Raw genomic sequence first — 14,038 nt, 5'->3', positions numbered from 1 at the left:
CGTGAACGTGCGCAGGACGCTCATTGCGTATCCTTCGGTGCATTCACGACTGTTGTCGAAGATGGAACCTTTGCTTCGTTCAGTAAACGCAATAATGACGTACGTTTGTTTCAGTCACGATTATGCCTTTGCTACATACTGGTTGCCATCGGCACGACTTAGAACATTCCATGTTATTCGGGCACGGACAGACGACGCTGAGCATTCGTAACGATGGGCGCCATGCTCGCGAAGATGGGCGCAAGGTACCAGGACGCTCTCTGTAGCTAGGTGGCGTACTCGCAGGAGGCCATGTTGGAGGCTCGTCTGGAGGCGGCGCTAGGTGACCGTCTGGCAGACCTACAGAAGGCGCAAGAGGCTGCAGATGGCCGCCAGAAGCTCCTGGACGAGGCCGAGCCGTGGTCACCGATGAAGCACTTCCAGGAGCTGCCCCTGCTGAGGAGCTCCAGGGACGCCCCCTTCCGCTGGGTGTTGTCAGGGTACCAAAGGCTGAAGGTGAAATGGGCTTCACAGAAAGGAATGTCGGTGTTTTCATCAACCTTTTTTACTTTTCGAAAACTTTGACAAATGTAACATTTCAAACTTAACGTTAGCGTCTATACAACGCTTTTCTGCTTGTAAGGGTTGATTAAGATGTGAATTGATATTTCAGTTAGCGAAAAGCATATTCTGTTCTCACCTTCTCAAATAACATTATCTTTACGTCTTGCGGATCGCTTAGAAAGACTACCTATGCGTAGAACCCACTACAGAATTACCCACTTCGCACCATATTTTAGCATTTTAGTGATATAATTGTCTTGGCCTTACCTTGCTCTAGGAAGCGAATGTGCAGCTTTTCGGTGGGCGAAAGCCGATACGAAGCCGCAGTGAAAGGCCTTCCTCGCCATTTATGCTGCTAGCATATAGAGCGAATGTTTCTACTTTTCTTTTAAACAGTGCCGTTGAGCACTGGAAGGTTCAGTTCACTCCGAGTGATTATTTTATCGTATCATCCAAATACACACACCTCTGTTTCAGCAAGCACATTTCGGCCGACGTCGCAGCGCAGTCATTGCGCAGTGCCGCGTGAACGCCACGCGCAGCGCACCAGACAATGCTACGCAAAGTGCCAAAAGAGCGTTACTATTTTGCTGTTCACCCCTTTGTTATCAGGCTGACAAATAGCAATAGGTGTGATAGATACATAATTGTCATGGGGATGCCTAAACGAGGACGGCATTTAAGTAAGGAAAGTATTGTGAATATAGATATGGGGGGGCGGGGCAATATCGGTACGCGGGTCCTTTCTTATTTCTTAGTGATCTAAATAAGGCCACAGTGACCGGGAACGACACCTATGATGCCTTACTAGGCCGCGTAAACGATTTTTGTTTTGTGCGCGTCGCCATCTTGAGCTGTTACGCGAAGAATTTCTTAGTTTTGTGCACAGCGACGCCAAATTAACAGAGTCATAGAACTACAAACGCGTCTGTACAATCATTTTCGTGCATGTAAATCTACTGTCGTACCATGCATTTGGTTGTTCCCAATTTTGGTTGTTCCGTCTGTTAACCCAACGGCTGGGTTAACAGTTCAAGACGGCAGCACGCAAACGCCCCTGTAAAATAAGAGAAAATCAAAATTAGATTTAACCGCTCTTTGTGCGCATGCGTGAGGAGCAGCCGTTTCTAGAGAAAAATGTGGGGACTTTTGGTCCAGGAGGGATGCTGTAGCCTACGTACTACGAATGAGTACGAATAACATGGAATGTTCTAAGTCGTCCCAAACAGTGGCGGTAGTAATTAATGCACGACTGGCGCGGCGAAGAAGTCACGCCCGACAGGAGTTTATCGCATTTGATTGCGACTTTAGCATAATAAAGTCTGATAGTCTCAGGGGGATACGATAAGAACTAAGGTGTATTTTTTGACGACAGCAATGGCAAAGCTTTACGTCATGCCGGTGCATTTTTAGTGCCGTTGAGCATACCATACCCTTGAGGAAATTCATGGGGAACGGGATCAGTTTCTGAATTGAACTGTTTATATTTTACAACAAATCTGTGTATGGCGAGGATTCCGTGCATTTTTGTTCTCCGTGAACAAAAACTATCACCAATGGCTCATAGCCCCGTAAGCATTCATGCTCCCGTAAGCAAGCTAAAATGCAATAGCTCATAGCCTCGTAAGGCAGAGGCTACAAGCACTAATCAAAGTGAAGCGAACAGTGTCTAAATTCTTTCTAATCACGCATACATCATGGAGAACAACATGTCCGAAACTTTCATCATTAATGGCTCATAACCCCGTGAGCAATAACTCACACTCCCGCAAGCAAGCGAAAATGAAACGACTCGTGGTCCCGTAAGGTTCATGGCTACTCACTTTGTGTGAGTTTGCTGCGATGACACTACCCCTGTTGTCGTTGTGGGTGATTTCAATGTGGATGTGTCGGTACCAAAAACGGAGCGGTTTACGCGTTCCGTGTTACGGACATATTCCTTGCGATGCCACGCTGATCCGGCCCAACCGTCTACCCCGTGGTGTACGTGCATCGATTTGAAATTATCAAAAGATGTGATAGCGGTTGTGAGTGAAATGATGAGCACTGATGAAGACAATAAATGAGTTCGTACCTTAGTTAAAAACTATGTGTCACCTCCGTGTCGTGTGCTAAACAGCTTCGGTGGTCAACCACCTTCACAGAGTGGAATGGCTCGTGATTTTCTATGTGAAAGTAAGAAACGCAATTTCCTAGGCGTAGACCCTTGTGAAAGCTGTACAGCCACATTGATCGATTTCTTCGTACGATGCAGAGTGATAAAGAAACACGTACTGAATCCCCGTGACGATTTTGTATACGGGCTGCGCTAGGTAGAAGGTAAAGTTTATTTACCACATAAACACTGATGCATATAAGTGGTGGGGATGGCAGGATAAAAGCTGCATAACGGCACCTTGATTGGTCCCAGCTCCATATATCCGTCGTACATATTCGTCGTACATACTTGTGGCAAGGTTAATATGTACACCCACTTTTATATATATATATATATATATATGTACAGCAAAAAGAGCAATGACAACTTTGAAACGGCAAAGAAATACTTTTCAAGTGACAAACAAACAAGTTAACTGACAGAAATTTTTGCAGTAATGTGTTCTTGGACGTACGACGTATGTTTACACTAACTAGATTGTATTTCTTAGGTGTTGAGGGAAGACAGTAGGAGTGTGCCTGAAGGGCATAATTAGTTCGTGGGCGTCGAACTGCGGAGTGTTCAGTGTATCGATTTGAGCGAAAAACAAGATCTTGCTGCAAAGAACAAATAAGTTGATACTCGTAAAGGTAGTCTACTCGTGAAATATTAAACTTTCGGAATATATCACGCGCGTGTGCATTGTAAGGCAAGTATGCAGTAGCACGTAAGGCATTCTTTTGAAGTGAAACCAGGGCCCTATAACGTAAAACTATTCCAACATGTTCTTATTCCACTCTCTGGATGTCAAATTCACGTAACCGCCGATGCAAGCAACGGGCGGTCACTCGCAGGGTTGTTTGAACAGGCCAATGAAACGCTCTCCTCGTTCATAAGGGATCACATTTGTTTGTTTGAAAAACGAATAACATTGCCTACACTGAGCGGCTTGTCTTATCTAATTGGCTGACAAGAGGCGAGGAGCACGCTCAAGTGGAGAGGAACTCGATGGGGCCATGCCACTGCAGTGAAAATCGATAACCGCGTGAGGAGGGTGGTGCCGGCGCCTGCGATTGGTCCGCTCTCCCTGATTTAGCTTGCATTGGCTGGTCGAAAATCGCGGCGACATGCAACGGAAGCTTAATAATGACACTAAAGCGGATCCTCATCAAAGAAGAGTAGGCAGAACGAGGTTGTGAACGTGCCGATAGTGCTAGAAAACATTACACGCCACGCAAAACTTTTTATTATACGGAAATAAACCCATGTTCTCCGGCAGCTGCGAGTAGCCAGCGCCTGAGCGATCGGCGGCAGCCATCTTTTATTCTTTTCAGAAAAGGGCAGCCTGCGGCTATTCAGAAAAAAAATCAGTTTTGTGCGGCATATTAATGCATTTTTAACGCGCACACGTCACTTTGATGCAGTGAGTTCTCGCGGTTTTGTCATGTCGCGTGACAGGCAGGTGATGTGGGTTCAGCCCGAAAACTTTTGGCCAATAGCCGAGGGCTGATCGCAAAAAGGCGTCGAATCAGAAATAACCATTTTTATTTTGTTCAGTCAAACCATGCAGAATCAGTGTATACGCGTCATATCAAACGGGGAGCTATCGCGGTTTTCGTGACGTCGCGTGGCAGACAGGTGAAGTGGGGATGGTCCAAAAAGTTTTTGAACAATCGCGCAGGGTTGATTGCAGAATTGCAATAGAGAGTTTGTAATAGTTTTACGTTATAGCGCCCCTAAATTACCTAACGATCTCTTGGTACTATTTGACGAAAGGAGGTTACAACAGCGCATGTGAGAAGCAAATAGTGTGTTATAAACGATAAGTTTCTATGGTATTGGTGGTGTAAGGACGAAGATAGCACAAGGCGGCCGCATGGTTCCCGAAGTGAGAAAGACAAAGACCCAAGGGTCAGTGTCGCTGTTCTTGCTTGCGCTGGCGCTTGGCTAGAATTGCGCGGCTGCTCCCTGCACTGGACACGACCTGACTGCGATTCCCGCTAATAGTCGGTAAACCTCGTAGCAGTACTAACCTATGGCATCTCTGCAGTATACTTTGCGCTTTACTAAGTTTATTTCATAAGTAATCGGTATGGTGGTCCCATAGCATCATTTCATGAAAGATAATACGCAATGCTTTTGCAGTAGCGGAAAGTTCTATTTTCGTATAATTTCGTGACGAACGGAGTGAGATCACAAGGCGTGGACTTCGCTTTAGAGAGGACCGCTTTTGTCTTGGAGTAATTTAAATGGAGATAGTTTTTTACCGACCGATATATATTTTACCGATATATATTGCCCAATATTTCATTTGCCAAATTCATGAGTTCATACTCCTTAATTCTTGAGAAGAATAAGCTAGTATCATCTGCGCAAAGAATATAGTTAATCGAATCATCAATATTCACAACGTCATTTATACAAATGATAAATAGCAGTGGTCCCAATATGCTACCTTGAGGTACACCCTGATTAATAAGCTTAAACGAAGATAATTTTCTATTTTTGATACGCATGACTTTCTGTTGGTTATGTAACTTCTTATTAAATTTCAAATTGAAATTCTTTATTTATCCATGAAGACACAATAAAAGTTTGTCCAGCACTGTTTGGACCCGTAGCCGTGGGCTAGTTATGGGTCCAAGAAATGAAATTGTATAATGCAGAGACTTCGTCACATGCACAATAAAAACTTGGAAGAGCGGAGAGGGGGGATATATACATAATACAAACGACAAAAAGAAAGCATAACAAAAAAACAGTCGCTTCAATTCAAAAGACATCGTGCATGTTATATTACAATAATAAATGGGATGCAAACAGCAGATGTCTTTTAACATGTTAAATGCATGCGCTGAAAAAATTTTTTAGCTGTAAGTGCAAAATTTTGAGCGTATTTTATTTCTTGTGGAAGAGTGTTCTATATTTGAACACAAATGAAAGAGCCGTCGCTCTCTACAAACGTAGTGCGTGGTTGGTAGATTAAAGTTGCCTAATAATACATTTCTTGTAGTACGCGATGACGTATGGAAGGGCGACAAATGGAAGGGGTGGTTGTTTCTTACGATACTGTTTACGACAGTTGCTGTATTTAGGAGGCGTAGTAAATAGAAGGGTAATATCCGTAGATCGTGGAATAATGGGTTGCTGGGTTTATCCTGCTTATATTGCGTTATGATTCGTAATGTTCATTGCTCCAATTTTCTGATTGGCTGGAGATAACTATTGTAGGTCCATCCTTATGATTCCAAACAGTATGAGAGATGACTGTGGATGAAGGAGAAATATAAAATACGTAATGTACTTGTACAATGTACAAAAATGTCAAGTGCTTGAAGCAGTTTATAGCACTTTTATGCCACCTTCGCCCCAATTACTAATAAATGGTTTTGCGAGTGTAGGTGTCTATCAAAGATTACGCCAAGATATTTAAAACACGGAGTATATACTAGTGGAGAGTTGTCAATACTAATGTTTACAGAGTCTACATCTACTTGTTTTCTGCGGGAGTTAAATATAGCATATTTTGTTTTCTTGATATTTACAGTAAGCTTGTTGGCTGAAGACCATTTAGAGACGTTTGCCAAATCTACGTTTGCTTTGGACTGTATTACCTCGATGCTATTGGCTGTAATTATTATAGCAGTGTCTTCTGCATACATCAGCATTTCTGCAAATTTTAAGACACGTGGAAGGTCGGAAACGTATATAAAAAAGCATGGGTCCCAAAACAGACCCTTGGGGCACGCCTATATGAATATGTTGTGGTGACGATGAGAGAGAGAAGTGGTTCTTGTGGGGAAGGAGGAAAGGCTAGCACTATTTTCTGCAACCCCTGCGGGAGCACGGCTCAGTGCCAGCAGGGTGGGGAGATGGGATTAGAAGAGAGAGAGGGTAGGAGGGAGAAAGGTAGAAGGTCGTCCTAGCAGCACCAGAGCAGCCCGGCAGGGAGGGCCCAGTAGGTTCGACCGGAGGAGTAGGCTGGAGGTAGACCGTATAGGAGGTGGCCCAGTAGAAGCGAAGTAGTGGCGAATCAGGAAGCCCGAGGTGGTGCGATGGTCGTTAGGCCATCCGTCTTTGTAGAACTCTCCTATAGTCTCGCCGAGAGCCCCGACGAGTCGAGGTACTCGACGACGCTTAGGAAGGCTGATAACGACAGGGGAAGAGGACATCTTCCTGTCGTAAACATAGGAGCCCCAGACATTATTTATGACGACTATCTGATGACGTCCATTGAAGTAACTAGAAACCAAAACGAAAATCCATTCCCGAAAACCGTAGTGCTCTAGCTTGTACAAAAGAATGGAATGGTCGACCGTATCGAAAGCCTTTTTTTAAATCGAGAAAGACTACAGCTACAAGTTTGTTGTCATTCAAAGCACAGTTTATAATGTGGGCTAAAGACTACACCGTTGATGAGGTTGAATGGTGTGGCGGAAAACCATGTTGCTGTGGGAAAATTATGTGGTATTTGTGTGTAATGCTATTGATTCGATTCGCAGGGATTTTCTCGTAAAGTATATTAATGGCGCTGAGCACGGATATTGGTCGGTAACTACAAGGGCTTTAGCGATCACCGTCCTGGTATATTGGGACAACTCGGCCTGTTTTTACTGACGTTGGGTACTGGCGTTTTCTAGTGAGTGATTGAAGACGTGGCATAATATTGGACCCAGAATATCAATTTTTTCTTTTAACATACGTACTGTAATTTCATTTATACCTGCAGCTTTGTTACTATCCATAGTTGCTAATGTTGAGTGTACCTCGGTAAGTTCAATGTCATCCATACGAAAGGAGTTTGGGAGTGGGCTTGGTAACAAAGAGTTTATATCTGTATTATTAACATTGGTACCTGAAGAAATTCGAACAGCAGTAATATATAAATTAAAGCTGTTTACAACATTCTGATCAACCACGTCCGGAAAGGTCTGTTTGTGTGGCTTACCTATACCACTATTCAAGATTTCCCAGAGTTTTTTTAGAGTTACCGGAGCTCTGTTCAATTAAACGTGTATAGTAGTCTATTTTCGTGTACGCATAACTGCCACAGATTTATTGCGTACCTTTTTGTACTGACCCAAGTAATAGCTGTTATCTTTATGCTGTTTCCATTTATGATGCCAAAAATCCTTCTGCTGGAATACTGCTAAAATCTGCTCCGTCATCGAGGGTGAGATGGGCAACTTATATGAGCGAACAGATGTTTTAATACTGCTGTTAGTTTTAACGCAAGTCAGGATGTCAATTAGATTGGATAATTTTATGTCGACGTCATCGTAGTAAATGGTACTAGTGTCAATTAACTCGACATTCGATCTCAGCAAAGCATAGTCAATCCTTGTACTTACTTTGGCGTGCGTTAATTTCGGTTTTATGACGTTTTTCACCGTTACTTAAGTGGGGAGATGGTCTGAGATGGGTTGGTTGCATACCCCGGCATTAATATTCGATGTTATATTAGTTAAAACATGATCAATGACAGTTGCGGATGTACTTGTTATTCTAGTAGGGACAGTGATCAGATTTTGAAAATTAAAGGACTCTAGCAGATACGTATAGTCGCTATGGTTTGTATGACTGGTGTCTATGTTAACGTCACCACTAATTATAACCGGACCTTTGTGTCGTGGCACTAGAGTGAAAAATATAGATTGAAGTTTTTGAAGAAATAAAGCTAGAGGTGAATTAGGTGGTCGATACAGGACACCTATGATAACAGAGTTGTCCAGTCTTATAAATAAGGCTTCAATATCAGATGTGCTGCAGGAGACATTGGGCAATGCTGAGTAGGTGGGACTGTTATGAACAAAAAGGGCTGCACCACCGCCGCGTGAAAGTGAACCACGTGGATGATAAATTGTGAGATATTCAGGAGTAACAACATGTTCACCTTTTTTTAGCCAAGTTTCAGATATTGTAATGACATCATAATGTTTTTGGTACTGAAATAGATAAGCAAGAAGCAAGGTCAAGTTCCTTCTTATACTGCGTATATTGCTGTGGAATATGTGCAAGCTACTATTGTCCATCTTCGTGAACGCTATGTCTCTGCCATGAGGTTGCTGCGGCTAGGAATCAGTTACTAGACAATTTTTGAACGATCATCTTCACGTGTCACATGGACGACTTTCGAATTGTCTGCTTTCCTCGCCAGAATTTTACTATTTGAAACCCAGGAAAATTTCCTGCCCTTTTCTTTTTTCAATTGGGTGGTCTTGCATAGCAAGATATTGTTTTCAGGGCAGAGGTGGTCATTCACAAAGATTGCGTCGTTATCCTCAAAGCCAAGCATCTTTGTGTTCAATTGGTTTTTCTTGGCTGCTTGAAAGAATTTATACCACGCACACCTTGAGTTGAACTTCACAATTACATGTGGCCCCCCTGATCCTTTAAGCGGAACTCTATGCGCGACATCTATATCGCAAGCAGAGAGATCCAATTTCAGGCACTTCGCCACCTTCTGGACTGCGTCGTCTAAGTTCTCGTTCTCTGTTTCTGGCACTCCTTTCAGTTCAATGTTGTTGTGCCTACTGTATTGTTTCAATTCAACAAGATCCTTTTTTAAGTCCCCCAGGCTTTTCCTCAGCCTCTGGCGGTCTCCTTCACTGTCTTCACTCCGCTTCTTCACCTCAGTGAGCTCCTGGCGTAAATTCCGGATTTGGCTTTTGAACTCATCGAAGCTCTCATTGTTGAACTCAACGAATTGTTTCATGGTCATTACGTCAGTCCTAAGTTCGGCTACGGCCTCGATAAACTTCGCTGTCAGTTGAATGAACAGCTTTGCTAGTTCCTTAATAGAATTTGGGGCCTTTTCAGACATGGATCTGGCAAAATCTTTCAACACATCAATAGTCTGCAGAATCTCGGAATCCGGCTCGAAAAGCGACAAAAAGATGCAAACAAGTAACAAATGGCATAAATTTCAAACCACGTTCAGAGCAGGCCGGCAGCTACGCCAATAGATATAACATAACAATGTGTCTTAAAAGCCCACCTGCGATGCGTAAGAGCAATGGGTTAGCAGTCGTTGCAGAACGGCCACCAGCCTGCTCTGAAGTGGGTTCCGAGTGCAGTTTTGTAGGCGTCGGAAACGCCCCACGTTGCGTAGATATACCGTGATCAATCCTGTGGTTGATATGCTGTAGTCGATGATGGCACGTGCTGGGAAGCAAGCGATAGTGCGCGTGCGTGCAGTTGGTGAGCCTTTTACTCTGCCACTGTTTTGGGCTGTTGCCGGTAGCTATATTTTGTTAGGAAGGCCTGCGATGCGTAAAAGCGATGGGTTAGCAGTCGTTGCAGAACGGCCACCAGCCTGCTCTGATTACCATAACAATGTAATTTTTCTAATAGTGTGCCATGGTTAATTCTGTCGAAAGCTTTTGCGAAATCAAGGAATACTCCCAGTGTTAGTTTCCTTGCCTCTATGTTTTTCAAAATTAGTTGTTTTTGTGTAAGAAGAGCAGTTAATGTGGAACAGCCTGACCTGAAACCATAGTGACATGGTGTTAAAACAGAATACTTATTAAAGAAAGCAATCATTCTAAGGAGAATAATTTTTTCTAAACCTTTTAAATACAGTGGAAGAATTGAGATTCGTCTATACTTACCTATACTTACTTAAATTATCTATTCCCCCGCCTTTCTGCACCGCAGTGACCCTTGCAAATTCCCTGTGTTGAGGAAAAATGCCCGAGGTTCAGGAGATGTTGTAAATGTGAGTGAGGCAAGGGGTGAGTAGGTCAATAACAAGAAGAATTTGTTGTGTTTTTAATCCGCGCACATCCTCACTTTTGGTTCGCCTAAAGCTTTTGAAGACATTAAAAACTTCAATGTCGTCAGTCTCATCAAGATACAAAGAATTTGTAAGGAGACTGAATACATCAAGGCACCTCAATCATAAGTGCTTACAACTCACGATACAAAGTAATCATTAAATTTGTTGGCCAGGCGAAACAAGGACAACACTCGCCACAGCCACGTCCGAGAAAGCTCTGAAGGCCTGCGAGCACATTCATTAGGCGTCTCTGTGCTCCTACTGCGGCATGAGACGTGACGGCAATGTGCGCGCGTGTGTCACACTACACCCCGTGACCGACGCCGCTTGCCGTCATTTTAGCCTTGCGGCGAAGCAGACTGTAGATGCAACGCGATTGAAAACACGTACACGTTCTAGAGGCCTTCCTCGGTCTTTTTTAAATGAAGACACAACGTACGTCTGTACCCGTTATTTAGAAGATTGATAAGAAAGTCTGGGAACCTGCGTTCAGTGCGTAAAAAATAGAAAACTTTATTAATGCAGCTGTACAGGATCCTTTAAAAAAAACTGCAATTCAGTGGTGGCTCTGTGGAGCTGGATCTGCCCCTATGGAAACACAGCTGGCTAATCAGTCAGGCTGAAGATAACTTTTTAATGGTAATATTACACCCCTGTGTTTGTGCATAAATTGTCACCAGCCAGCGATAAACGTATTGCAGTATACAGTGAGGCTCTGTCTTATTCCTTAACGCTTATGTGGCGAACAGGCGAGCAAAAGGTGAGAACAATGCTTTGCGACGAAGCAGGTCTTCTTTAATCCGTATAGTAAAATCGGGTTTATTATTGGTGTAACGTCAGTGGTAATCACTTCCTTAGGCATAACTTTTACTGCTGCTTACCGCTTCTGTCGGTTCGAGAGCTTCTTTACTGGAAACAACTATTGATTTATCAAATCAATTTGCCATTTTGTAGTTTCACAAATTTTCCTCTGTTCTTTAGTCTTTTCTGTATATGGAAGAACTGGTTCAATGCATAGTGTGCGAGAGTCTTCCATCAGATTTAACGGCACATTACACCTCGAGATAGCTCACACGCTTCCAGAACCGCAGGAATACACGTGGTTCAGTGCAGGCGAGTACTGTGAATTCAATTATTTTTACGAACAACTAGCTCTTGCTACTCACAAGGCTAGAATTGCAAAGTGATTGAGCTGTCCGCTTGTGACGCGTTTCTTGGCATAAATAGCGTCAAGATCTGCGCATACACTTGCAGAAACCAGTTAGAGCATGAACACCTGTATAAAAAGTTTTATATATTTTACTTACGGCACGTGGGTGCCCAGACTTTTTATCAGTGTTTTATAACATGGACAAAGGCGTACGTTCTTTTTCATTCAAGAAAGAGGGGTGAAGACCGACGAAAAGCTCTTGAACGTGTATATATTTTCTATCGCGTCAAATATGCCGTTTTCCTACAATCGGCTTTGCCGCAATGCACTGGTGGGCAATGCATTTGTGTTACGGGGTCAAGCATATGAATTGTATTGCATTGAAACATCCGAAGGGGGGAAAGTGTTTCTGTCACGAAATATCGTGTGATACTTGCGCGCACCCGTCGTCACATCTCCTGTCACAGTAGGAGCACGGAGACGCCTAATGAATGTGCTGGCAGGCCTCTCCAGATATTTCGAATGTGTCTATGGCGACTTGAGCCCTTGACTCCTCCACCAGCGCGCCTAGTGTACAAGATCGTAACGGAGATCAAGTACGCTGTTTAGATAATACTTGCGCGCCCGTGCCTCAGAATCACTAGGACCTGTATCACGTAGTCGATCAGTGTTACTGTACAGGGTTCACAGGAGTCTACGGCTAAGGAATCGCATGACGACATTCACTGTTCTTTACTTTAATACACGGGTAAACTAAGTGGTTTTTAATTGAACGAAGCGTTTTGATAAATCGGTACGGCGTAACGGTTTGCCGACGTTGCTCTACAGCTTTCCCACCAGCTACGGATATTAACTTGCATGACGACGTTCAGTTTTCTTACTTTCACATGGGAAGTACAAACAGCTGAATTAACTGCTTTGTTGCCGCGCATCTCCTGAAGGGTGCGGAATTCTCAACTGCCCTAGTAAACGATACATCAGAACGACGTAATCCATTGCTATTAATGTCGTCAAATAAGACATCTAAATCCTAATCGTATCCCCCAGCGAGTCAGATCTTAATATGCTAACGCCGCAATAAAATACAATAGACTCCCCTCGGGCGTGCCTTCTTTCCTTTCTGTGCTAGCCACGCATTCTGTTCTGCCATCTCCGCTTGCGACTAATGGAGCAAACAACGTCCTGCCCCGTAGTATCTTGTCGAAGACACATCTCAATAAATCCAATTTTGATGCTCTCGTCCGTAGAACATACGTCTCTGAATCAGCAAGTGTGTGCGCGAATGCGTGAGCGACTTCCGACCCCTGCAGGGCGAGAGCCAGCGCCACGGCCAGCCGCGGCTGTACAGTCGGCCATTCGGCATCGAGCGCGAGGGCAGCGTGCGCTGCGTGCTGCGGCTCGTCGCGTGCCTGGGCGTGCCTGCGGGCCAGGAGCCCGGCGACGCGGTGCAGCTGGGTCTCGAGCTCCTCCACTCGGCCAAGTGCGCCAAGAAGTTCGACTTCTGCCTGCGCCTGCTCGACCGGTCGGGCAGCGACCGCCACCTCGTGAAGACCTTCTCCTCTTCGGAGCTGGCCGTGCCGCGCTACTGGTTCTCGCGTCCGGCCCTGGGCCTGGTCAGCTTCGCCGTGCTCATCTCTGAGCAGCGCATGCTTCGCGAGGGACTCCTCTCCAGGGACGCGCTCGCCATCGAAGTCGGCCTGCAGTGACGGTGCCGCGTGCACTCTGCAGAGGCAAATCGGGGCCCGCTGTGCCTTCAAGTACCGAACAAGAAAATGTTGCTTGGTGGACAAGATGTCGTGTTCAGTTCCAGGCGCAGTAAATACGGTGCCGTTTTTTGTGCCAAACACTAGTTTGCTGATCACGTTTTCAGCGACCCCATTATGGTGCCAGAAAAATGCATCCATTTTCTCTAGGATGCCGATTGGAGCACACTATAAGGTACTTAGTCCTTCCCAGATTAAAAAAAAGCACATTTTCCTTATATTCGGCTGAAAACCGAAAATTACTTGGAACACTTAAATAAGTATCCGTTTGCTAATACTTGTTGTCCTGTTCAAGCTAACCTGGTAGGGAAATCTAAAATACGACATGTTAGAAAATTGGCACAATCAATAAAGGGGGCAGCTTAATTGCTGCCCCGTGTCAATGACAGCAGATGCAAAATTGGCGGTATGATAGGCTTGTGTGTCTCGTTTCAGCATGAGTAAGTGGCTACAAGTGAGAGGGTGATGGTGAGCTATACTTTTTATATGCCATAACAGCAGCTGTCTAGGCTTCGGTTATCAGTATTGAGGAACTGTTGAGACTAAGGGAAATCCGCAGTGGGCTACTTGGTACGACATAACTAATACTATTGCGCGCAGCTACGAAAGGACTGGACTTAAGCGTGAAAACAACAGGTGTCGCTCAGGTGTCGTGTGTTGTTTCCTCG

At 44.4% G+C, this 14,038-nt stretch overlaps 1 protein-coding gene across 1 annotated transcript in view; it reads left to right on the top strand.

The window, feature by feature from the left end:
• Window positions 1-13,744, top strand: part of LOC142573181 (uncharacterized) — a 51,887-nt gene extending 38,143 nt beyond the window's left edge. The window contains exons 4-5 of the mRNA XM_075682755.1: window positions 286-495; window positions 12,918-13,744. Coding sequence (XP_075538870.1) covers window positions 286-495; window positions 12,918-13,313 — 606 coding nt within the window. The 3' untranslated portion in view covers window positions 13,314-13,744. The remainder of the gene's footprint in view (window positions 1-285; window positions 496-12,917) is intronic.
• The last annotated feature ends 294 nt before the right edge of the window (window positions 13,745-14,038 follow it).

This window comes from Dermacentor variabilis, chromosome 2 (assembly GCF_050947875.1).
Source record: "Dermacentor variabilis isolate Ectoservices chromosome 2, ASM5094787v1, whole genome shotgun sequence".
Lineage (NCBI taxonomy): Eukaryota > Metazoa > Arthropoda > Arachnida > Ixodida > Ixodidae > Dermacentor > Dermacentor variabilis.
Note: the sequence above shows the minus strand (reverse complement) of the source record. Positions and strands in the feature narration are given on the sequence as shown.